This window comes from Pleuronectes platessa, chromosome 18 (assembly GCF_947347685.1).
Source record: "Pleuronectes platessa chromosome 18, fPlePla1.1, whole genome shotgun sequence".
Taxonomy (NCBI): Eukaryota; Metazoa; Chordata; class Actinopteri; order Pleuronectiformes; family Pleuronectidae; genus Pleuronectes; species Pleuronectes platessa.
This window is the reverse complement of record NC_070643.1, coordinates 18,295,261-18,319,085: the sequence shown is the minus strand read 5'-3', so window position 1 is coordinate 18,319,085 and position 23,825 is coordinate 18,295,261. Positions and strand designations below refer to the sequence as shown.

At 43.4% G+C, this 23,825-nt stretch overlaps 2 protein-coding genes across 2 annotated transcripts; both read left to right on the top strand.

Annotated features, from left to right (window-relative positions):
* Window positions 1-182: 182 nt before the first annotated feature.
* Window positions 183-12,889, top strand: skic2 (SKI2 subunit of superkiller complex). Its single transcript, XM_053446057.1, has 28 exons — window positions 183-219; window positions 554-672; window positions 1,422-1,543; window positions 1,725-1,842; window positions 2,038-2,152; window positions 2,425-2,499; window positions 2,585-2,638; window positions 2,729-2,892; window positions 3,258-3,413; window positions 3,541-3,686; window positions 4,173-4,404; window positions 4,505-4,611; window positions 4,765-4,911; window positions 4,998-5,094; window positions 5,203-5,415; window positions 5,524-5,634; window positions 5,738-5,849; window positions 5,990-6,108; window positions 6,894-7,025; window positions 7,303-7,440; window positions 7,527-7,631; window positions 7,871-8,000; window positions 8,114-8,240; window positions 8,974-9,184; window positions 10,073-10,183; window positions 10,916-11,134; window positions 11,657-11,797; window positions 12,392-12,889. The coding sequence occupies exons 1-28, from the start codon at window positions 207-209 to the stop codon at window positions 12,590-12,592; spliced, it is 3,735 nt and encodes a 1,244-aa protein (XP_053302032.1). The 5' UTR covers window positions 183-206; the 3' UTR covers window positions 12,593-12,889.
* A 1,266-nt stretch (window positions 12,890-14,155) lies between these two features.
* On the top strand, window positions 14,156-21,454 carry prrt1 (proline-rich transmembrane protein 1). The gene is given in 5 exon segments (XM_053446098.1): window positions 14,156-14,174; window positions 17,784-17,911; window positions 17,913-18,122; window positions 19,296-19,487; window positions 21,278-21,454. Coding segments are annotated over 5 exon segments (726 nt in total).
* Window positions 21,455-23,825: the final 2,371 nt, after the last annotated feature.

The following is a 23,825-nucleotide window of genomic DNA, read 5'->3' as shown; positions in this document are numbered from 1 at the left end:
ATATCGATTTTTAGTACAACCGTTATTTTATTTACACATTTTAAACATAATTCCTCAAAAATCCACCAAAACATTTAAAATGTTTATTTATTAATGTGTTTCATTTCTTACTGCTGACTTCCGCTTTTGACGATTTTGACCACTTCCGCTACGACGTCAGGTTTCTAGTTTGTGGCAACTTTTCGCTTCCGGCTTCGAGCAGGAACATGGACAGAATCAGTGAGTTGTTGTGGATGAATACACATCAGTCCTTCACTACACACACACACACACACACATATTTATATAATGGTTTAATATAATAATGAGGGCTTTTATTTTGTTGTGTGCTTGCACTTGTGTGGTGAGCACGGTGTTGTGTTGTCAGTCACTGCTCCACTCATCATCCCTTCATTCAATTTAATGTCTATAGGTTTAATGTTTGTCTGACTAACCACTGGCTGCGTTAGCATCTAAAAGTCCGCGTCGCATCTCTCACTGAGGAGCGTCGTTGTTGTGTGTCCATTCAAACTCTTTGTGTTACCGTTGTGTGTGTGTCTTTGTTTTCCTGCAGACGTGCCTCCCGCGGGCCCCATGGACCTGCCGCTGTCCCTGCTGGAGATGGGATGCTCCGGCCGGTTCGAGCTCCTCACGCACCCCCTCCCCGGGCAGCCTCTCCCCCCACAGAGCACGGTCAGTGTGTGCTTTCACTTTTACTGCAGTTTCGTGTCACAAACTATGATTTGTGACACAAAACTATTATTTGTGACAAGGAGAGGATCTAAACCCTCTATTGGCACATTAAAAAAAAATCTTTGGAAATCAGTTTAATGGAAAAGTATCAGTGCTTTTGATGTGGGAGTTTTATTTTACATGGTTCATTTTTGCCACTGATTCCTGATACGTTTCCATCTATGTTTATAATCTGTTGGCAGTGTTTGTGTGTTATTTGTCCCTGCTTGTATTTACACATGAAACTCTTTAACTGGTCCATCTTGACCAGGACTCCCTGTCCGAAGAGATATTGTGTCTCAATGGGACCTTCCTGGTTAAAGATAGATGATAGATGGATACTTTATTAATCCCGTGGGAAATTCAGAAAATGAAGAACATAGACTGTTAAATCTGTCTTGTGTAATTTAGCAGAGCTTAACTATGTTTCAAGACATTATAATTTAATTACTAATGGAACCAATGTCTCCCTGTGGTTATACATCAATACATATAAATACAAAACACTGTCCACCAGTGTTGCTCAGATATATTTTCTCTAAACTGTGCTATTTTAGCCACTTATATTTTAATTCCTTTTTTGTACATTTAACATTAACTAGATGGGTGACAGTAATCACTGAGGAAAGCAGGAGAAACTGAACAGGTGTTTGTTTTCATGCTTAGCCTCGTTGCCTCAGTTTGTGAATATCTCCTATTTGCCTCCTCAGCTGCCTCATGGGCTCCCCCCCACCAGCCTGAACCTGGAGACAGAAGTGGAAAAACTGTTTTTACGGGACCCTTCCTGGCTTCCTATACACGACACAGACTTCGCCTTCCAGAAGTTTCTGAAGTACGTATGTCTATGATGTTGTTAATACTGGTGGAAAAAGCCACAATAACGTACCTCAACTTGTTTATTGTGGAGAAAATCTAAAATACAGACAGACATTCCCCTATTTATATTTAAATAATGATAAGATATCGTTGTTATTGATAATCACATTTATCTAAAGATGTAACTTCTTCTACAGGGTGACTCAGAGAGAGTCTGACGTTGATTCTCTACTCAAGTGCGCTCAGTCTCCGCTTCACTCTGGTCTCTCTGTTGTCAGAGATCCCACCACAGGGATGCTGCAGGACTTCACAGAGGTATCTCACAAACACACTGGTCCTCTGTTGCCACTTTGCTGTTTTTATAATTGTTAAAGAAGCATAATGTCATCTAGAACTGAAACAGCTAGTTATTTATGAAGAAAAAATGGAAAAATATTTTTTTCTAGCTTCGCAAATGTGAATATTTAAAATTTCCAGAGATTTCAATATTGATTATCTGAAAACTTTAAGGTTCTACTGGAGAACACCGGCCTCTCAGCAAAAAACTCACTGTCATTTCAACGCCAACCTGGGCCTCTGTCAGAGAGCCTTCGAGGCAGCAACACCAACTACCCCTTCCTTCCCGGTGAGATTTCTCTTCAGTAATTGAAAGTTTTCCTCCTCTAGTAGAGATTCATACAAACTGGTGCTGTGTCCATCGAGCTTGAGTTGGATGCAGAGAAAATATCATAAAAGAAACAACAAGAAAACATTGATACCATGATGACATAAATTGATTTTTTTTTAATGATAATCGCTTCTTCAAAAAACCTCAAAGTCGACACTTCACTTCCTTTGTTCCTCAGCAACAAACCTTATTATTTTGTAATATATTTGTTATGTTGATTACCTCCACAGGAGGAATGGAGGAGCTGACACTGGACCAAATCAAGAAGAAATCTGAGCTGGAGGAGGACATTGACTTTGAAAATGGTGATTTTTTTATCTTTATTTGAAATCAAAAATTGTCTTGATATTTCAACTCTTTATGGTCTTGTTTCTCATTTTGCCCTCGCAGATCTTCTCAGAGTTCCACCCGGTCTTAAAGCTGGGATGGACTTCACGGACAAAGGTTAGATATCATGTTGTGCTGTGGTTACATATCTTACAAGGATCAAAATATAATTCCTTATTAATTATTTTGGGACTTTCTTTCATCAAGATGCCAAAAGGGCAAAGCCAGAGGTCAACCTCCTATCCCTCCTGTCCACATTTGATGACATTGCTGACTGGCAACCTGAGGCAGAGGAGAAGGCAAAAGGCAAAGGAGGTGAAGAGGCTCCTAAACTCCCCCGAACAAACAGTCTTGAAGACCTAGGCATCAAGGTATTCAAATTATTATATTGATGGTTTTATAGTTTAAATTGTGTCATTAGGTCAGTAGGAGTTAATAACACTGCTTGTACAATACAAATATAATATACTTCTACATATTTTCATCATGCAAACATATCTATAACATATCTAACATCTGTTTACTTACGTATAGTGCAGTGCTCTATTTTTATTTTAAGAGACAGAAATCTTACATAAAGAAATACGCCCTTAAAAAGGAGATCTGGTTTTCAACTAGATATTATTCCTGTAATTATCTCCCAACACAATAGAATCCCAGTTTCGTATCCCTGCTGTTTTGTGGTTGATCTAAATTCCAAGGATGTTTACAGCTGGTTTTCTTCCTCTTTCCCCAGGACGCTGAGTCATCCTCCAATCCCTCAGAGAAAGGACAAGATGGCAAATCAAAGCCAAAAGAGAAGCCGGAGGAAAATAAGAAATGGGCGATCCCTGTCGACATCACTTCACCATGTGAAGATTTCCATAAGCGCATCCCCAACCCAGCATTCGATGTGGGTGTCGTTCCTCTGTTCACAAACTCTACCTCTGTGTTTCTGTGTGATGAATTATTACATGAAAACCACTTTGCACGTTGGACGAGCTCCCACTAATCTGTCTCCCTGCCGTCCTCTGCTCCAGTGGCCGTTCGAGCTGGACGTCTTCCAGAAGCAGGCTGTGCTCCGGCTGGAGGCTCACGACTCTGTGTTTGTAGCTGCACACACGTCAGCTGGAAAAACAGTGGTGGCCGAGTACGCCATCGCTCTCTCCCAGAAACACATGACAAGGTGTGTATTGGCTGGCACGAGTTAATTTAGTCTGCGCTGGCTGTGCATGTAGGCGTGTGAAGCCACACAGCTTTGTTAAACAGCTCTGGACCAGGCACAACAAGTTACTGTGATGAGACGATATAAACAAGAGTTTTATACCCAACAGAACTGTAAAAGAAAGAAAACAAGTGAATACACTAACAAGAAAACTGGATTTAGAAAAGATCTGATACCTTTTCATGATCTCTTTTCTCTAACCCCATAGAAAAGACAGGTATATTATTAATGTACTAAACACTCTCATAGAGTTTAAACATGAATTGTTGTAACAACAGTAAGTGAATGCCTTTGAGAAAGTTATTTTAGCAATTTATTAACTAGCATTCAGACAGACATAATATAAAAGATTATTATGTTTTTGATGTGATTGGGTGAAATCTAGTTTGTATGCATCAGAATTACCACTGTACTTTTTCAAATCATATTCTGACCGTCTTCTGATAGGACCATCTACACGTCCCCTATTAAAGCTCTGTCCAATCAGAAGTTCAGAGACTTTAAAGCCACCTTTGGAGACGTCGGACTCCTGACGGGTGACGTCCAGCTCAGTCCTGAATCCTCGTGTCTCATCATGACCACTGAGATCCTCAGGTCGATGCTTTACAACGGCTCAGAGGTCATCAGAGACCTGGAGTGGGTGATCTTCGACGAGGTTCACTACATCAACGACGCAGAGGTCAGGAACCTGCTGCTTTATCCTAAACAATCTGTAAAGCTGTTAGAATAAAGAATAACAACCGTCCTCTCTTCTTTCATCATCTCTTTGTTTTTCCCAGAGAGGGGTCGTGTGGGAGGAGGTTTTGATTATGCTTCCCGATCACGTCAGTATCATTCTGCTCAGCGCCACGGTGCCAAATGCTCTCGAGTTTAGCGAGTGGATCGGGTATGTTCCCGAAGCAATGAATACTAAAGAGCCCTTTTTGAAGCACCTATCTCCATCTTGTGTATCTGTTCTGAAGCTCGCAAGTGAATAACAGATGCATATTTGTATTCTTTAAACATTTCTCTTTCTCCTCTCTTAAACTTTTGTCTCCAGTCGTATTAAGAAGAAACATATTTACGTGATCAGCACAATGAAGAGACCTGTGCCTCTGGAGCATTATCTGTACACAGGAAACAGCACCAAGACTCAGAAAGAGATGTTCCTGCTGATGGATGCTGTAGGAAACTTCCTCACCAAAGGGTACCACAGTTTTACCATGCGCAGCTGTTTGGAACATCAGTAGATGTTTTATTCTTTACTGACAAAGATGTGTATTTGTTGGTCAGGTACTACACAGCCATTGATGCCAAGAAGGAGCGAACCAGCAAGCACGCTCAATCATTTGGCTCAAAAAATACATCTCAAAACACTTCATCCAGTCAGGTAATCCCTTCTTTTATCTCCTCACAGCTTTTAGATTTTGTTTTTTCCCCCTAACATCTGAAGTGTGTGTCTTCTTTTCATTCCTCCTCTCTGCGTTTTCCCCTCCAGGACCGAGCGGTGTGGCTCACCCTCCTGCACTTCCTGTCCCAGCGGCAGCAGACCCCGGTGGTGGCGTTCACCTTCTCTCGGACGCGCTGTGATGAGAACGCCCGCTCTCTGGACTCCATGGACATGACCACGTCCATAGAGAAGGCAGAGATCCACTCTTTCTTCCAGAAGAGCGTGAGTCGCCTGCGGGGAGGAGACCGACAGCTGCCTCAGGTAAAGAACGGCTTGGACACTCTTTTTCTTCCATGATCTCCTGATACGTGTATGTCAGTATGTAAATCAACCACAATATGTGACGTTAACACAAAATGCTGTCTTTAGATCCTGCTCATGAGGGGCCTGTTGAAAAGGGGCATAGCAGTCCATCACAGCGGGATCCTGCCGATACTGAAGGAGGTCATCGAGATGCTCTTCTCACGAGGGCTCGTCAAAGTCAGTCAGATGTTTCTATTCTCCACTTTTAAGCTTCTATCTACAAATGAACCATTACTTTGGTGATAAAACTATTCTAATGCATCTTCCCTGTTTCTCCCAGGTGCTGTTTGCCACAGAGACATTTGCAATGGGAGTGAATATGCCCGCCAGGACCGTGGTGTTCGACAGCATCAGAAAACACGACGGCACCGGCTTCAGGAATCTGCTGCCAGGTTTGGTGCTCTCCCCAGTCTCTGTCTGTGTTTCCTCTCTTTCATCAGCGTCCTCATTTATTATGCTCTCTCATCTCTTGAGGATCAATTAGAGTTGAGGAAAACATCAGAATTTTGATCTGTTTTTCCTCTTCTTTCAGGGGAGTATATTCAGATGGCGGGCAGAGCCGGGAGGAGAGGACTGGACGCCACAGGCACCGTCATTATTCTGTGTAAATCTGGTGTTCATGATATGGCGGACCTGCACGTCATGATGCTGGTGAGGCCCGCCATGTTTGAACTGTAACATCCACCTGCCACATGTTTATACCTCAGCCGGTTTGGTATTAAACCTTTGTGTTGCAAGGTGGGAGTTGCACATCGGTTTATTCATTTAGCATTTAATTACACAGTAGACACATCTTGCTGGCTTCAGATCATAGACTAGGATGCAGCAGGACTGCTTGACATATAGTATTGAAGTTATCCTTCAAAATGTTTTCCCTCATCAATGCTGCTAAAAACTTTATTCTTGATGATGTTTTCCTACACGAGGCATCTATTGCACTTCTGTCCGTCCTGGGAGAGGGATCCCTCACATGTGGCTCTCTCTGAGGTTTCTACGTATTCTTACCATGTAAACGGGTTTTTAATAGTTTTTCCTTACTCTTGCTGAGGGTTAAGGACAGAGGATGTCACACCATGTTAAAGCCCTATGAGACGAATTGTGATTTGTGAATTTGGGCTATACAAACACAATTTGATTGATTGAGTAGAGTGAGCTATTTTAACTCATTCTCCCTCGGTGGCTGTTTCCAGAGGAGCACTTCAATTTAAAAGAGCCCTTCAACAGAATTAAACCTCTTTTGTCCCCGATAGGAATTTTGTTCTCTCAGCAAAATGTTCAAGAGGAATATTCTCTCATTCAATAATGTGAAGTTGTTTTATCTGTACTCTGATATCTCTAGCAGTCTTTACATTCATTATCATTTTCAAAGAAAAGGTAAAAAGGCTGTAATAGCAATATCGTAAAGTAATTGTCCTCATCCTCTCTCTCTGGTTCAGGGTAAACCTACTGTCCTCCAGTCGCAGTTCAGATTGACCTACACTATGATCCTCAACCTGCTGCGAGTGGAAGCGCTCCGAGTGACTGACATGATGAGGAGGAGCTTCTCTGAAAACCACAGAGACACTCAGGTAAACACACTGACCCCAGCAAAACAGATGTGATTATAAATGCTTAGCTGTATTCTGAAGATCTATCATAGAACAGCGGAATTAAGTTAAGAACACTACAAAGAAACACTGCATGCAGTTAAAAATAACTCAGACTAGAGAACAAGAAATTAAAAAGCCTCTCTTCCTGTCCTCCTCTTCCTCTTTGTGCATTTCACTCGTGTTGTTTCAGAGTCACGACAACTGACGACTGTGTTTTTGTGTTTCCTTTCCTCTTCTTCTCTTCCTCCTGTTCCAGACCCAAGAGAAAAGGATCGTCCAGCTGAAGCAGACGCTGTCCTCTCTGCCTCCTCTGGACACGGAGGGCCAGCTGTCCGACCTGCTGCCTTACTACCACACAGTGACGGAGCTGCGAACCACCACCAATGCCCTGCAGGTACGGAAACACACAAGATGAGCTGCGAGCGCATTCAGCTTTTATCCGCTGCTGGTTTATCATCCATTTCCCCCCTCTGGCGGCAGAAAGCGATTCTGGAGTCTGTGAATGGTCTGAAAGCTCTGTCTGTGGGTCGAGTCGTGGTGGTTAACAACAAACAGCATCTCAACGCGCTCGGGGTTCTGCTACAGGTAGGTGCTCAACGTGACAATATGTTGTAGGGCCCGCTGTGCTAGATCTTTCATTTGTTCAGAAATGTTTCAAGTTATCTATTTTCTTCAGCTTGTTTTAAACAAATAGAAGAGCTGCTTTTAATTCAGAGATTGTGAATGACACCATCCATGAGTGATGATTGTGATGACTGTTTCCCCTTGTTCTTTCTCTTGGTCTGTCTTTTGGACTCATCCGTCCTGTCTTGTCTCCGTGTCAGGTGTCCAATGACTCTGTGAATCGCACCTTCACAGCTCTCATCATCTGTGAGAAAGGCAACGAGGAAGGAGAAGGCAACAGCGGCAGCCCTTTACCCCACCTCTTCAACACAGCTCTCTTTATACCTGAAGGTTGGTCAATGTTCAGTTAATTACACATTCAGGAAAAACCACCCACACACATGATGTTTCCACAGAGCAGTTTGCGATTAGAGCATCTAACAATGTTTTTCTGTTTTCCTAAGGTCCCTGTAGCCACACGGTGCAGAAGCTGAAATTCCAGGACATTTCAGCCATCACAGTGAAAACCCTCAAAGTGATTCCCGACAGGATCATCGACAACTACAGCAAGAGGCAACAACCACGATTCAGGTGTGTGGGAATCAGCTGAAAGTTGGTATTAAAATGTAGTGCACCACCCAGTGTGAGTTGAATGGGTTCACAACAAACCCATGCATGACAACATATATACAATTCACATAATGTACGACCGATGCTGTTCTAAAGACTGACAGGTGGTGGCAGTATAATATTAAGAAACTTAGCTTTAGATCTTTAATTCAATAATCACAAACCACTCCTTAAACGTCCTTATATCATATATATAATAAATATTTTATTTATATAATAATTTATTTTGTCACAGGACATGGAGTGGTATTATTGTACAGCCTCCCGGATGGGGTTGTGTCCTGCTCTGATATACTGTATAAAGTATTTATTACATTTATTTTATTTACATTTTATTGTTGGATACTGGGTGTGTACGTTTCCTTTGGGATTAATACAGTATCTATAAATCTATGTATAATACTACATACACAAACCGAACCATCTAAATTATGAGATTGTGAATATTTGTTCCCCTGGATTCTTGTGAGCATCATCTTCTGGATATAATTAATTTAGCTTTGTGTATATTCTTTGTCAGTTCTACTGTGAAGCTTTATTAAAACTGTTTCATGTCCATTATGATTATCATAATACTTTGACTGTCATTGAATCGGACCAGTCAGCTCTCTCACAGTATAAAAGGAGGTCATCCCCCTTGCTCTCTTCCTCAAGGCATCTCTCTCTGTCTTCATCACTCCCTCTTCTCCCTTAGACTCGACCCCCCCGGCCAAGCCATCTCAACGGCGACCCAGGAGCTCCTGCGATTGGCCGAGGCCAGCCCTGGTGGCTTGGCTACCCTGGACCCCGTGAACGACCTCAAGCTGAAGGGCGTGAACGTGGTGGAGGACACACTGAGGCTGCGCATGCTGCACGGGAGCCTCAAGGATTTCAACTGCATCCACACGCCCACGTTCGCCGAGCAGGTGTGTGTTTGTTGTTAATTGTCAACAGAATAATTACACTTTTGAGTTCTCGGGGGAGTTATTTATATGTTTTTGAGGCGTGCTGTGCAGATTAATGATGAAGAAGGTGTTTCATTTCACTGTTTGTTATAAAAGACACACATTCCTTTGTGTGGCTGGTTGCACATTATTCATGCAGCTAATTAACTTCACCCCCCCTACACAAGACACTTCCTTTGCAGTCGGCCCCCTTTTGATGCCTCCTCTCATTTCTCCCTCAGATTCCTTTTATCCTTCCATCATTTCTCCTTTACTATCACAATAATAACATCAAACTCCAGCACAGGATTTCTGCGTTGTGTACGCCGTCTTCCCGGCAGCCTCGTTTAGGAGAGAAGATGCAAGAATCAGAGCCGGCTGTTTCTATAATTACCCATATGGGCTCATAGGTGCAGCTCATCATTGTCTCATAGAAAACAGCTTGTCATTTGAGCCATCACACACACACACACACATACCTACACTCATACAAGCTCATTACCTTTCAAGACAAGGTTTTCCTTGCAGTATCACACTCTGCTCTCATAGCCGTAGCTTTACGTTGTCTCTTTACATCTCTGTAGGTCTTGGAAAGTTATGGTTGGAGCCGTATATTTGTCAGTTCAAGCTGTTAGTTTACAGTAATAGGCCTCAGTGGGTTTATGTAACAACTAGAGACAGAGACTCCCCTATGCTGACAATGAGAATACAATAGAGAGCGTTTTCCTTTCCCTCGCCATGATTGCAGCGTTGCTTTGAAATCAGGTCAAGCGCTGCGGTGCTGCTGTTTGTATTCTCAAGTTAGGTGATCACGGCTTGTGTGTGTGTGTGTGTGTGTGTGTGTGTGTGTGTGTGTGTGTGTGTTTTCAGTTTGCTCGGGTTACAGCGAGGATGAGTGTGCAGGAGGAGCTGGACCGGCTCCTGTTCCTGACGTCAGACCAGTCTCTGTCTCTGCTGCCTGAATACCACCAGAGGATCAAGGTTTGGATCAGACGTCTGACTCGCTGTCATGATCTTTTTCTGTCGGGGCATTTTTTATATTTTTTAAAGTCAGGTCACCTCCAGAGCTGCAGTCGAGGTCGAGCAACATCTGTGTATTGTTTTACTAATACAGTAATTTCATTTTGAGGGACGATACTAAAATGATCTGGTTCCATTCATAACTTCCCAGTCTTCTATGATTTTAAATTGAAAAAGTTGTGTTGTGACTTGTTGTCGACAGAATGAATCTCGCCGATAGACTGTGTGTAAAGATGGTCTCCTCTTTCTCCCACTACCCAGAAATGAAGCCAAAGTATCCAAGATCCGGGTGTGAGGTCCCGCCGACCAATCACGAGTCAGTCTCGGCTGTCAATCATGACGTTTCACCCCATTTTTGTGGCATCAAATTACTAATACTTATATAACTATTACCTTACTGGGAAATTAACCCTTAAACATACATTTGTGTGATGAGACACACCTAAAATGAAAGAAACCATCTAATTTGACTGTTTATTTTGGCCCATGTCCCATCCACTAACATGGAGGAGGAGGGCTTCATGACCCATACTGCAGCCCGCCACCAGGTCGAGACGCTTTGGCTTCACTTTTGGGGAGCCGTCATTTCGTCCATCTTTATTTGCAGTCTATGTTCTCGCCACATTGACTTCACACTCGCTTGTGATTTGCACGTGTGTGACGTACCTCTCACTGCTGCCCCCCCCCCCCCAGGTGCTTCAGTCCCTCCAGTATGTGGACAGCAGCGGGGCGGTGCAGCTGAAAGGCCGCGTGGCCTGTCAGATCAGCAGCCACGAGTTGCTGCTGACCGAGCTGCTGTTCGAGAACGTCCTGAGCCCGCTGGCGCCTGAGGAGAGCGCCGCCCTGCTGTCCTGTCTGATCTTCTCCCAGAAGACGCAGGTGGAGCCGCACATTACCACCACGCTGCAGGAGGTGAGCAGGAGCTGGTGTTTTCTTGTGTTTTATATAAAGAAATCACAGATATTCAAGCGGCTGTGAGCATGATGTGTGTGTGCTGACACTCTTGCCTCCCCCACTGGTGACTCACACACACACTCACACTCTCACATCGTATTACATTGTGCAGATTTGATGTATAACATCCTCGCCCTGCAGAAAGGACAATGGCTTCCCCACCAAACTAAGTCCAATCCCTCACTTACTTATTAATTCTCTTGTCTCTGTTAAATTCGTCGGGGTTGTGTAAGTGCGTGCGTGCTCTGAACTCCTCCTGAAACATGGAAGTGCTTTATGAGGTTTTACATTAGTGATGAGCCAGAGCTGTGTCCCATGATCTGGCGTCCTAGAAGCACGGACGCATCACGGCATGTTCAGTGAAACAGATTTCCTGTTCAAACCAAGAGGGCGTGAGTGATGCGTTTAAGGGCGACTTGTTCAAGTGAAGTCTGACCCGCTGCCCCTGCTTCTCTCTCTCTCTATCTGCTTGTTTTTCAGGGAATCGGTCGGGTGCTGGCCGTGGCCCAGCGTATCGGAGAGCTGCAGAGGGAATGTGGGATAGCGCAGACGGCCGAGGAGTTCGTGGGCCAGTTGAAGTTTGGTCTGACAGAGGTGGTGTACTGCTGGGCCAGAGGCATGGTGAGGTTTGATGCTATGTGTCACCTGATTTTGACCCAATGTACGCTGGACTCGCACGTATGATGCTGACGATTGGTGAAATGCTAAATAGAAGTAAATTCACACTCGGATGAACACACCAGCTGCCTCTGCCACCTCTCCAACGCACACATGCGAGTCCTGCATTGCACCTGCGTCTGGATATTCTATGTTTCATCGTCCACTTTCTCTACAAATTAATCTGTAGGCCTCACTTCTATTCACACAGGAGACACCATGTTTGTTCTAGTCCAGCTCTGCCTCCATTTTCAGATCTGATAACAAAGCAGAAAGAGTCTACATCCCAGAGAAGCTTTTTAATACCAGTTGTAAATGCAAAGGCTTGTGATCAGATATTATTAATCAGGTAGTTTTAGGATTAAAACTGCAACCTTTGATTAATCGTTTAATTGCTTAGTCGATAAACTGTCAGTCGTAAATTCCAGGACCCAGGAGAAAATTGAAATGATGACAAAATCTCAAGTTCTTTCAAATGTCATTATGCTACTGATCCTAACCTCCTCCTCTGACCAACCCTCTTGTGTTTCATCACATGGTCCTCGTCCCCTCCACCAGCCGTTCGCAGAGATCGCGCTGCTCACAGACGTCCAGGAGGGCACGGTGGTCCGCTGCATCCAGCGCCTGGACGAGGTGCTGAAGGAGGTGCGCCAGGCCGCCCGCATCGTGGGAGACTCTGTCCTGGGCAGCAAGATGGAGAAGGCCTCGCTGGCCATCCGCAGGGACATCGTCTTCACCGCCTCCCTCTACACCCACTGAGAGGAGGGAGGCGGGTGAGAGCGAGGACCGATGTGTCTTAATGTGGGAGGTGTGAGAAGGATAGAGGAGTACGAGGGAAGTGAAGAGATGCCGTGTGTCTTATCATGTTTCTGCTGACACGTGCTGTTTGTGTGTGTTTGCCTACATTACATGTGGATGTTTACATTACAAGTTTCTGACCAGGAAGAAATGGATCATTTTTAACCAACAGGCCAAACGACACGAGGAATGAAACCCTGGATTGTAATTTATTGTACAGTTATAAAATCTGTATTAAATAAAACTTCATATGATGTGTTTTCTGTGTCTCTGCGCTGACAGCCACTGGGAGGAGACATTTTGTTTTCAGGTTATCCGTCTGTCCCTTCCTTGTGAACATGATATCTTAAGATCCCTTTGAGGGGATTTCTTCAAACTAGGTACAAACATTCAGTTTAACTCAAGGATGAACTGATTTGAATCTGGTCATCAAAGGTCAAAGGCTGTGGTCGCTGTGAGCTCATAACATGTTGTTTTTAAACTTGTGGACACGATAGCTCAGCAACACCACAAGGGACTCCTATCGAATTTGGTACAAACATTAAGTTCGACTCCAGGATGAACTGATTCTGGAGGTCAAAGGTCAAAGTCATGGTAGCCTCACAGAACATGAGCTTAGCCTTTTGACGTCTAATGGGAATTTCTGTGTTTGGAGGTTTAAAGGTCACTGTGTCCTCATGAGCCCATGGGAAAAAAGCGATGTAGACTGAAACTACACTGGTTTGCAGAGGCATACAAACACAGGAAGGTGATTCTGGGTTTTCCTGAGAAATTTGAATACTTACATTAATTATTTATTTTTCATGCTGATGCATTTGGCCCATCTCTTTAGATTTTAAGTCCAATATGAAATGATCAGATACTAAATTCACTTGTCAATTAGCTTTTTGCTCTTCTCCCAGGCGTAATTCGCTTATGTGTATATATTTAAATCGTAAGAGATTCAAAAAAACATGCATCACCCCCAGTGTCTTCCCATAAAGGTGTCTGACCTCCTGCAGGAAAACAGCCATGTGAGGACAACATGAATAAACCAGAGGTGGTGACACGTCAGGCAAAGGGAAGATGAGATGGAGAGGCTGCCTCTTTGTTGTGTTGGAGCAGTGATGTTCCAGCCTCCGCGCGTGTGTGTGTGCGTGTGTGTGTGTCCGTCCTCTCCTCCCTCCCTCAGTCAGTCAGTGAATCTGTCGCTTTAAGACAACGGTAGCTTTGTGTCTGATTAATTCAATGTACAGGCGACGCGTTAGTGGAGAAATCTTGTTAGAGGAAGCCGGGGGAGACTGAGCCGCCGCACAACATCTGGATTTACGCACGAATAACACCTGGAGCCGCTGGTTTATGATCAGTATTATTAGCCTAAATGAACAGTGGGGGTGTTTTTTTTGTTTTTTTTAAAGATGAAGACGTGCTGAGGATGGATTGTTTGGAGTAAGAGTCTGCATCACCGCGCGATAGGAGGATTGTTGTATCCATCAGCTGGAGTAAAAAAAAAAACATCCGCTCGCAGGAGGAGGAGAGAAGATCATGTCATCAGAAAAACACGGTGGGTTCTGCATGTGGAGAATCTGGAGAAATGGGTTCCAGTTTGATTTCATCTGTTTGGTTGGTGGATTCACATCTGATCCTTATATTTTGAGTTTGTGTGTGTCTGTGTGTGTGTGTGTGTGTGTGTGTCTGTGTGAGTCTGTCATCTGCATCAACCTCCGGCTCCATCCGCACAGCAGCGCTGCTCCTATAGGACGATGCGCCGCTGTGTGTGTGGGTGCAGCCCGCAGAGAGAAGCCACCACAGGGCCTCACATCCACAGCAATAAACTCAAACCATCACACGTTCTATATCTGTGATTTGTCTCTAACTGTGTATTTTAATCATCTTGACACATATTGTCTGAATAACATGTAACAGACTAAAATCTGAAATTCAAACTACAGCCATTTTATGTTTATTTTATCATAAGCTTATTCTTTTCTCCATGTGCCTCATCATCATCATCATCATCATTACGCACGAGCCCCCGCACATCTCTCCTGACGTTAGTGTGGGTGTCCTTTTTTGCGCGTGCACGCCCCCACTCTGCGCGTGTTTAACATCCTATAATAATATGAATGGCATCTGCTGCACATCACGTGTTTCGTGTTAAAGCTCAGACGGTCACTATTTAAACTGTTAAGTGTCTGATTCCCTGATGAGATGTATGTTGGGATGGTGCTCAGCCCAGGGGCGCTGCAAGGGACTTTGGGGCCCCAGGCAACAGGGACTCCCCCACCCCACCCCACTCCTTAGTTTATAATCTCTATATCAAAGGTTTTGGCAGAAAGCTCATGACACTAGGTCTCGTTATGCCTGCTGCACAGTACAGGATCATTTGAATCTGAATAATCTTGCCAGAAGATCCTGTATATTTACGATTTAAAATCGTAAATATAGGACAGAAAAGGGAACAACGTTTGGGCGAGTGAGCAGAAACCAACAATAGTGAAAGAGAGTGAGCTGATGTCACCGACGAGATCACGAGTTCTTCCCAACGACGTAAATAAGAGTCCAACAAGACGTACAAAGATTAAGCGAGCCAGATGATGACACTGGATGTCCACCTCCATGTTTGAGATCTGAGTACCACGTGAGTTTCTGTAAAGTCTGTGGAGCGGTGAATTAGAAGTTGTTTAGACGGCAAGTGTCCGGTCCTGTGTCTCGACTGGATCGTCTCGCGTGTCTCACGCTAATAAAAGGTCATCATGTTAGCGTTGTCCCACATTTAAACAATCGTAATCGTCCAGGGTGCAGCAGGCATATGAAGTTTTTGACCATTATGTCGCCTGTACATAATCGATCATAGAATTTAAGGTGAATTGTAGTTGTTGTGTACTGACTGTATTCCGTGGTACAGGGAATGTACAACTGCAGATCATCCTGAGTACAGCTGAGTATCTGGTCAGACAGAAAACCTGAAGAATTAGGAATAAAGGCCCTTAAATGGTGCCAGTAAGTTCTTGTCACTTTAAATGTCCACACTCATCTTCAACAATTTTTTTTTAAAATCCTAATCTTCATTAATCATTTAAATCCCTGCTCCTCACATCTGAAAATATCCTGAGACACATCAACACACCTCTGAGGATTATTTGTCAAATGTAACTTTAGATGGTGCAGAAGAGTCTCATGATATATAATATATTGATACTCATTAATAAAAGTTGATCCAGTGCTGCAGTGCAGTGAATTGACCGGATGGAGCAGAACATTCACTAATCTCGTCGTTAATCTAATTCCATTACCCCCGAGGACAACAGATGGAAATTAGCAACATTATTCATCTGCTGTAAAACATTTACTGTAAACACTGTTGTTAAATAAACCAAATAAATAAAGTCTTATTCTACCATTGAAAAGGTCACTTTATAATTAGTTGCAGTAAAAAATATTTACCTTGAATTGGAATAAAACTATTATGTGGTTAGTATTCAGTGAAAATGTGGAATCATATTATGGTTATATACATATATATTATATATAGTATATATCATTTGATCCACCTATACATCTATCTACCTATCTATCAATCTATCTATCTATCTATCTATCTATCTATCTATCTATCTATCTATCTATCTATCTATCTATCTATCTATCTATCTATCTATCTATCTATCTATCTATCTATCCATCCTATCTGCCTATATACACATAAACGGTCTAACCTGCACACATATGGACACGTCTATCCCAATATCTCCTTAAACGTATGTAAAACGCTCAATAAAACAAAGTAATATCTACGTCTAACCCATCATCAGTGGCTGCACGAGTCCAAATGTAATAATATTAAATTATTCACAAGAACAAAAATAAACCTCTGAAGACGGAAGACGCATCTTGTCTTGTCATCTCGACGCTTCTAGATTTGAGCTTCACTCTTGACCGAGGAACTGAAATATTAATAAAGATGAGATGAAGTACAGGAAAGTTGGATTTCAAGTTCAATCTGGATTATGATTAGTAAACATGATGTCGTCAGAGGTTTAAAAATGTTGGTTTTAAACAACTTAGATTAAAAAGGGGCTGATGGAAGTGGTTTCCATCGTATCCCACAATCCTCGTCAGCAGAATTGTCAGCCCTTTAGGTTTGTAATACATCAATAAGCCATTTCTTTATATAATTTTGAGCTTTTTGTCATTAGTGAATTAAAATCAAATATCAAAATATCTCATTTCGATCAGGATTCACCTGAAAAGCCTCTAAACTATCGTTTCTTTCCTCCGTTTCAACCCATATCTGATTATCTTCCACTTTCAATCAAAACATTTCTCCAAACGTAAATATAAAGTGTATCATGGCCACTGGGTTGAAACCACCAGGTCACTCACTCCATATTTATGTTGTCTCATGTTTGTCAAGCTGCCCGTCCTGTTGTTAGAACCTTTTAAAGGTGTCCCCTTCCCCTTGTGCTCGCCCCTTCCCCCTCTGTCTGTTTCTGGTCCAGTTCCTGCTTGTGACGGAGTCGGGCACTGTTACGTAAAGCCGCTCCCCGAGCACCAGTCGTCAGCCCTCATCACTCAGCCGCTCCGCTCTCATGACCGCCTCCTGCTCTCCTTCTCCACTCTCTCATTTCATGCTCACCTCCATCTATCTCCATCTTCCTCCCTCCGCCCTCCTCATGTCCCTGTCAGAATGGATCACCGCTCCCCGCACCGCAGCCCCATTGTGAGAACACGAGGCCCCCATCAGTCATATTCAGTGTTGAATAAACTGCCGGGACGTCCAGCAGCAGATCGGACCGTCAGCGGAAGTTCTTCAGCGGTAATGAAGATTGTGTTGAAGGGAGACACAAAGAGAAAAAGGCCTCTTCCTCCTCTTTTTCTTTTGAAGTGAAAACGTCAATCACTGTCATCATTAGCACACAGGCTGGAAAATATCATTTTTTCCCCTCTGGTTGTCTTTTGAAGTCTTGCTGAGGAGCCGTGGTCTGTCTTGTTGTGTAATCTCCTCCTCAACAGTGAGATGAGACATAGAACATCCAGCATGCGGACAAACGTGTGGCCGCACTCGAGTTAGATAACATGTCCTCATCTCTGTCTTTTATTGTTCTTCCTCTGCTCTATTTCTGATTCCTCTCCTACCTGCTCCTTCTTCTTCGTCTTCTTCTTTACTCAGGTCTCGATGACTCTGGCCGTCAGACCATGCAGCCTCCTCCATACCTCTCCAACCAGCAGGACCCCAACGTACCCCAGCACCCCAACATGCCTCCTGCGCCAGGCACCCAGCCCAGCTACCCTCCGCCACCCCCCTCCCCCGGGCTCAGAGGGCTACCTCCAGGAAACCCAGTTCCACTGCGGCCCGATGGGGCCTCACGGGGCCCCGCAGGGCTACACCGTGCAGACCCAGGGACCCGGAGGCCCCATGTCTCACCCGCCCGTCGGATACCTCCACCCGGGCTACCCGATGCAGCTGCAGCCGTGCACGGCTTATGTACCCATCTACCCAATGGCGTCAGTGAGTCACTGACAAGTTTTTCAAACTATTTCCCAGGTCTGACATCAGTTTGCTGCAGGATTGCACCAGTCTCTGTTTAGACAGTCAGCATCCTGTACATTGCACATCACAGATAATAGCTGTTACCTCTCAGGTCTGACGGATGGAGTTTTAAATTATTTATAACACTGTTTTACGGTAACATAGTTTTATAATAATTTACTAGACAGATGCTTCTGCTGCATTGAAAGAGTGTTGATTCTTTACTTTTCTCAAATCTTTGCTTTTGTCTGACAGAGTTTTCCCACTCCGGGTTTAAAAACTATTCAAATGAGATCATTAGGTCATCAAGGGATTAACACACCGATCAAAAACTGCACAATCCCCAGTTTACATCTGACTTGTGGGAAATGTGTCGCATGATGGTCCCTGTCTCTCTCTCTCTTCTCATCCATCAAAGAGAAACAATCCCCAAAACAATGAGTGAAACAATTCGATCATTATCAGTCTGTTGCTGAACAAAGAGAAGGTTTCGCTTCAGCAGAAAGGATCAGTTCCTCTTTTGTTCCCTTCATTATCTGCATATTGTTGATTCTGAATCATGTGTTTACACGACTGTAGCCTAGAGTAAAAGTAAAGTGGTAAAATCAGGCACAGAAAAGCGAATGTGAGTCACCGAACTAATTAAAGTGTAACTCCTTTAGTGCAAACATGTTTCCTCATTTAAAGACCAGAGGTGATTATTAGTCTTGATTTATTTCAATGAAATTAATTTCTACATTTCCTGGCAATATATATCTTTAATGTTCATGCACATTCTAGCGGGGTTGTGGTGACAATGCAACTTCAGATTTCTCCTCCGGATTCTTGCAGTTAACATTAATTACAGCCATGAGCGTTCATGAGATTCTTACACAACGTAAGATGGTGGCCACGTCTGAGCTCTGCAGGTTGAAATCAAAGCTGATAAAAACGTCCATTTGGCTTTGAAGGTTAATCATCAGGGGGCTCTCGTCTCTAATTAACTCTTCTCTGATTTCTACTATTTCCTTTTGCTTCTATACCAACATGAGTCATCCTTCCCCGCTCATCCCACCGACCTCTTCCTCATCACCTTCTTCTGGTGTTTTGTAGTGTTTTATAATCTGCTGATGTACTTATGATCTTCTTTTCTCTCTCTTTCTCTCCACTCAGGGTCAGCCCTACATGCCAGCAGGAGGAACCCATCCAGGAATCCAACCGGGCCAGATCCATCCCATGCAAATGCCGCCCGGCATCACTCTGATGGACCGCCGGCCGCCACACGACTACCTGCCCATCGCCGTGCTCACCACCGTCTGCTGCTTCTGGCCGACAGGCATCATCGCCATCATCAAAGCTGTGCAGGTACATGCTGCTTCCTATCATCTGTTTGTTCTTCGGGTTTATTAACTCCACCGAGGACGTTACAATAAAAATCAAATCAAGGGGCACCATTTTGCTCCTGCTCATATATATATCAGTTCTTTAAATATCCCAGATCAAGATTCATCAATGATTCAGTGGGAAATATGTAAAAACATCAAAACACGGCCCATCTCACAATGTCAAAGAAAGGGATAAAAAATGTACCACATCTGTTTGGGAGTTTTTGTGTAATTTTGCTAACAAACAAACCAACAAACCAACAAACCAACAAGCAAACACAATGGGGAAAACATAACCTCCCAGGCAGAGATAATAATGTTTCGCCTTTGACCCAAGATTGCCATGTGAACGCATCTTAAAGTTATGATATGATATGACATAGATTAAATACACTTTAATCCAGCTAAATATCAACAAGAAAATTTTGTTTGTTGATCCACTTCACTTCCAGACTGAAATATCACATTTTGTACATTCATGGTCCCCAGAGGATAACTCCCTCTGACTTTGATGCTCCCCCGTCCTCTCCTCTAGCGCCACCATGAGGTTCACACTGTTTGTTTCGAGTGAAATGTCTTCTTATATTGTATTTCCTAGAGCTTTACTCCAATCATTCATGTTCCCCATGCATGTTCTGAATTGGAGTGCACTGGTTGGTTCAGCTTCTGTCGAGTGCCAGGTCCAAAACAAATACATCCAAATGACCCTGGTGTCATTTTATTTGCTGCTGACCCACAGAATCAATTTATTCACAAATCATCAGGATGAACTCAGGGGAAGTGAATGAATCATGGACGTCAGGTAAATTAACGAATCCCCCATTAAAGAGATTATTCTTATTTTAACGTCCCTGCGTTATATAAATGTCAATTAAGAACCACAGCAGAGGCATTCATGGTCGTAAACAAACCCACAGACTTGCATGTGAATGATGTGATCGCTCGGAAAGATCGTTCATCCCTGAAAGCGAGTGTGGAAACAGGATGTGACAGGTTTCTCTCTTTTCTTTTTTTTTCCATCTCTGTCAACAAAGACTAGAAAATATCTGTGAAATAAGCGAGTGAGTTGCTTGTTTACAGTTGAATCTGCTGTAGGTGAACTGTGAATGAACCGCTTTTTTAAATTATGCAGAATCAGGGGAACAGTTTAGAGGGAAACTGCAAAATCTGCGAGTGTCAGGATTTCGATTAGACGTGCAAAACAAAAAAGAAGGAATTGCAGCTGCAGCATCATTCCACCCGGAGCTCCTGCATTTCCACCACGTCTGCAGAGTGTTCTCGAGTACGAGCCCTTCACTGAAGTGGAGGGTGATGCTGGAAAGCTCAGTCTGGTGTCTCTCAACCTTCGTGAGTTCTGCTGGTTACCTCTGTGCGGTGCCGGGCTGCAACTCTCCAACATGCACATGACACACACCACGTTACGTAACCCGCTCCATTGTGGGTGCAGCGGGACAGAATGGATTTTTCTCCTCGGGGCGCTCTCAGCTGGCTTTGAGTTGAGCCGAGCTGACAGGGCGTGGACGCACCGGTCCGAGCCCGGGACGTGTTGTTATCATAGACCGTATATAGAGGCCGTTAGGGCCTGTTAGGATCTCGTGGTGTGGGCCCCTTTGCTCCCCACATTCGGGCCTGCGCCGCAGTGGAATCGATCCGTGTTCCAGACTCTCCCCTGCCCCCCCACTGCTTCTTCCTGTTATGTAACACAGTATCTAATTGTCTCCCCCCCCCCCCCCCCCCCCCCAACCCTCCTCCCTCCTGCATCACTTATAGGTGCGTACGGCGATAGCCAGAGGGGACATGGTGACGGCGGAGATAGCCTCGCGAGAAGCGCGCAACTTCTCCTTCATCAGCCTGGCCGTGGGCATCGCCTCCATCGTGCTGTGCACCATCCTCACCGTGGTGGTGATCATCGCCTCGCAGCACCACGACGACGACTGGGAGCCCTAGACACTCACGAGGGGGAATTGTGGCATCAAATTAGCTATAGCTGACTACTCTTAATTGTCTGGTGGAATATAGGAGCTCTGAAAAATGCACTCAAACTGCTAAAGCTTCGCTGGCCCTCTGTGTACAGCTACACACACACACACACAGACACATATATACACACATATACACATATATATACACACACACACATAGCTCTGACTTAACCTGCTGCCGTCAAACACACACCAAACAACCAAAAAAACACAACCAATCACAGTTGACATTCAAACCAAACACGAGCAGCTGTCAGCCGAGGCCCAGATTCTGTGCAGCTGCTGACATGAGCTGCAGGAGGGAAACCAAGCTCCTTGTATTAACTATTCATTTGACGCTATTTGATTTCTAGGGCCTGATGTAAGTAAGACGAGCGGACAGGCCACTGCGTGTTTCTGCCTCGACAGGAGAAGACGCCACACCCAAAGAGGTGTTTTAGGATAAATACACACAAGTCACTACACACGTTGTCCTCTTAAAAACAAAAAAAAAAGTGCCATGTTGAAGTAGTGTTGTTTTCCCGAGTAGTGTTATTGTCGCTGATACAACTAGAGACTGTCAAATGGATTTAAAGCATCAGCCGGGCTGATCAATACACATTCAACACAACAAATGGACTCGCAAAGTGACTCGCTGACCACACACAGTATTTATTTTGCATTTGTCGTCTGTGTGGACATTTAAGCTGGATGATATCATGCATAACTTATGACTTCTGTGTCTGTTAATTTATTTAAAAGCTTTTATTTGTTAACTTATTCAATATCTACCCGCACTCTGACTTTTCTCTGCAGCTACATGTTTGATTTGGCTTAGATTTGATATCTTATGATGTTGATGTTGCACTTTATAGTAACCGAGATGACATAGCTGCTTAGATTCATAGCTCTCATATAGTGCATGATCAATATAAATTTAGGCTGATGGGCTTTCGGTGCAAAAGAAAAACAAAAGAAAAAGCTTGTCTCCCGGCTGCTGTTGTTGGGAATATTTCTTAAAAGTTTCTATTAGTGTGTGGTACAGTATTTTTCAAAGTGTTGAACTTTCAGAAGGGAGAAAAAGAGACGATTTAGATGACAAGTATTTGACTCTTGGGATGGAAAATAGTAGTTTAGAAGTGTGTCGGCCTATTTTGTGTTGCACATCTCTTTGCTTTTTCAATCTCCGACACAGTGTGTGAGACTTTAGTGCAACATTAGACTCTTTGAGGCAACATAACCCTGCATGTCATCCTGCGTTTGTTTCTGTTATGTCCCCCGAAAATTGAGGCTGGATGTGCGGCCGTGAGATCACGCCCCCCCCCCCTCCTGTATGAGCACAGTTTCCATAGCGTTGCTCTATTTGTATGAGCCAATGGTGTTGTGTCACAGTATGAACTGTTTGTTAAGGTTTCAGGGGGTCGGGGGAGAGAACTGAACATGAATGTTTCCAAAAAAAGAGAGAGAGAGAAAATACTAATGCCTGATATTGTATTGTAGCACTTTCTGCTCGATGAAATCTTTCCCCTGGTTCCTTTTCTCTCTCTTTCCGTCTTTCTCCCTGTCCACATGAGTTATCGGACCTATTGACATATCTCTTCTCATCCTCCCTTTCCTCTGTCGCTCCCCACCATAATGCTATTTTTAAAATAACTATACATATACAGTATATTGAAAAGATTACGTTTGTTGACGGTGAACATAAATAGAGACGATATGAATACAGATTATGTCACAGTTTATTCTTTAACATACATTTATTATTATAACGTAATCGTTAATTTGTGATGTATAAAAAGTACATTGAACACATCCGGGTTTTTATAGGTAAGAAGGATATTCAGTCATATGGTGCAGAGAACGAGACATTGAAGAGAATCTAAGAATAATTATCAGTCGACCACTCGATTGATCACATGTTTGCTCAGAAGAAGATTTGCTGTCACTCAACTGTCACATCAGCTGCAGCAAATTAAACACAATTTTTTTCTGTTTATTTTCATTTTGTCTGTCTTTTCAGCTTTAATATATTTAAAGTAATGACAATCTAAAATATTTATATTACTGTGTATATAAATATTGATGTAACAAACCAAACTGGATACAGCACGAAGCAACTGGGAGAACACGAAGATGACCCTATTCCTGAATAGGTTTTATTGCCTGATAAATAAATAAGTCATAGAGACATCGAGTATGTACTCGTTACCTCTGGAGTGATTTAGAGAAAGTGTGTAAGTCAGATAGAGAAAAACTCTGTAGGGCTCGAACTTCAAGTGAAAATGAGTTTGTTGACATTTTATTATCAAATCAATAGTTTGACATTTTAGGAAAACCGCTTCTTTACTTTTTTTTTG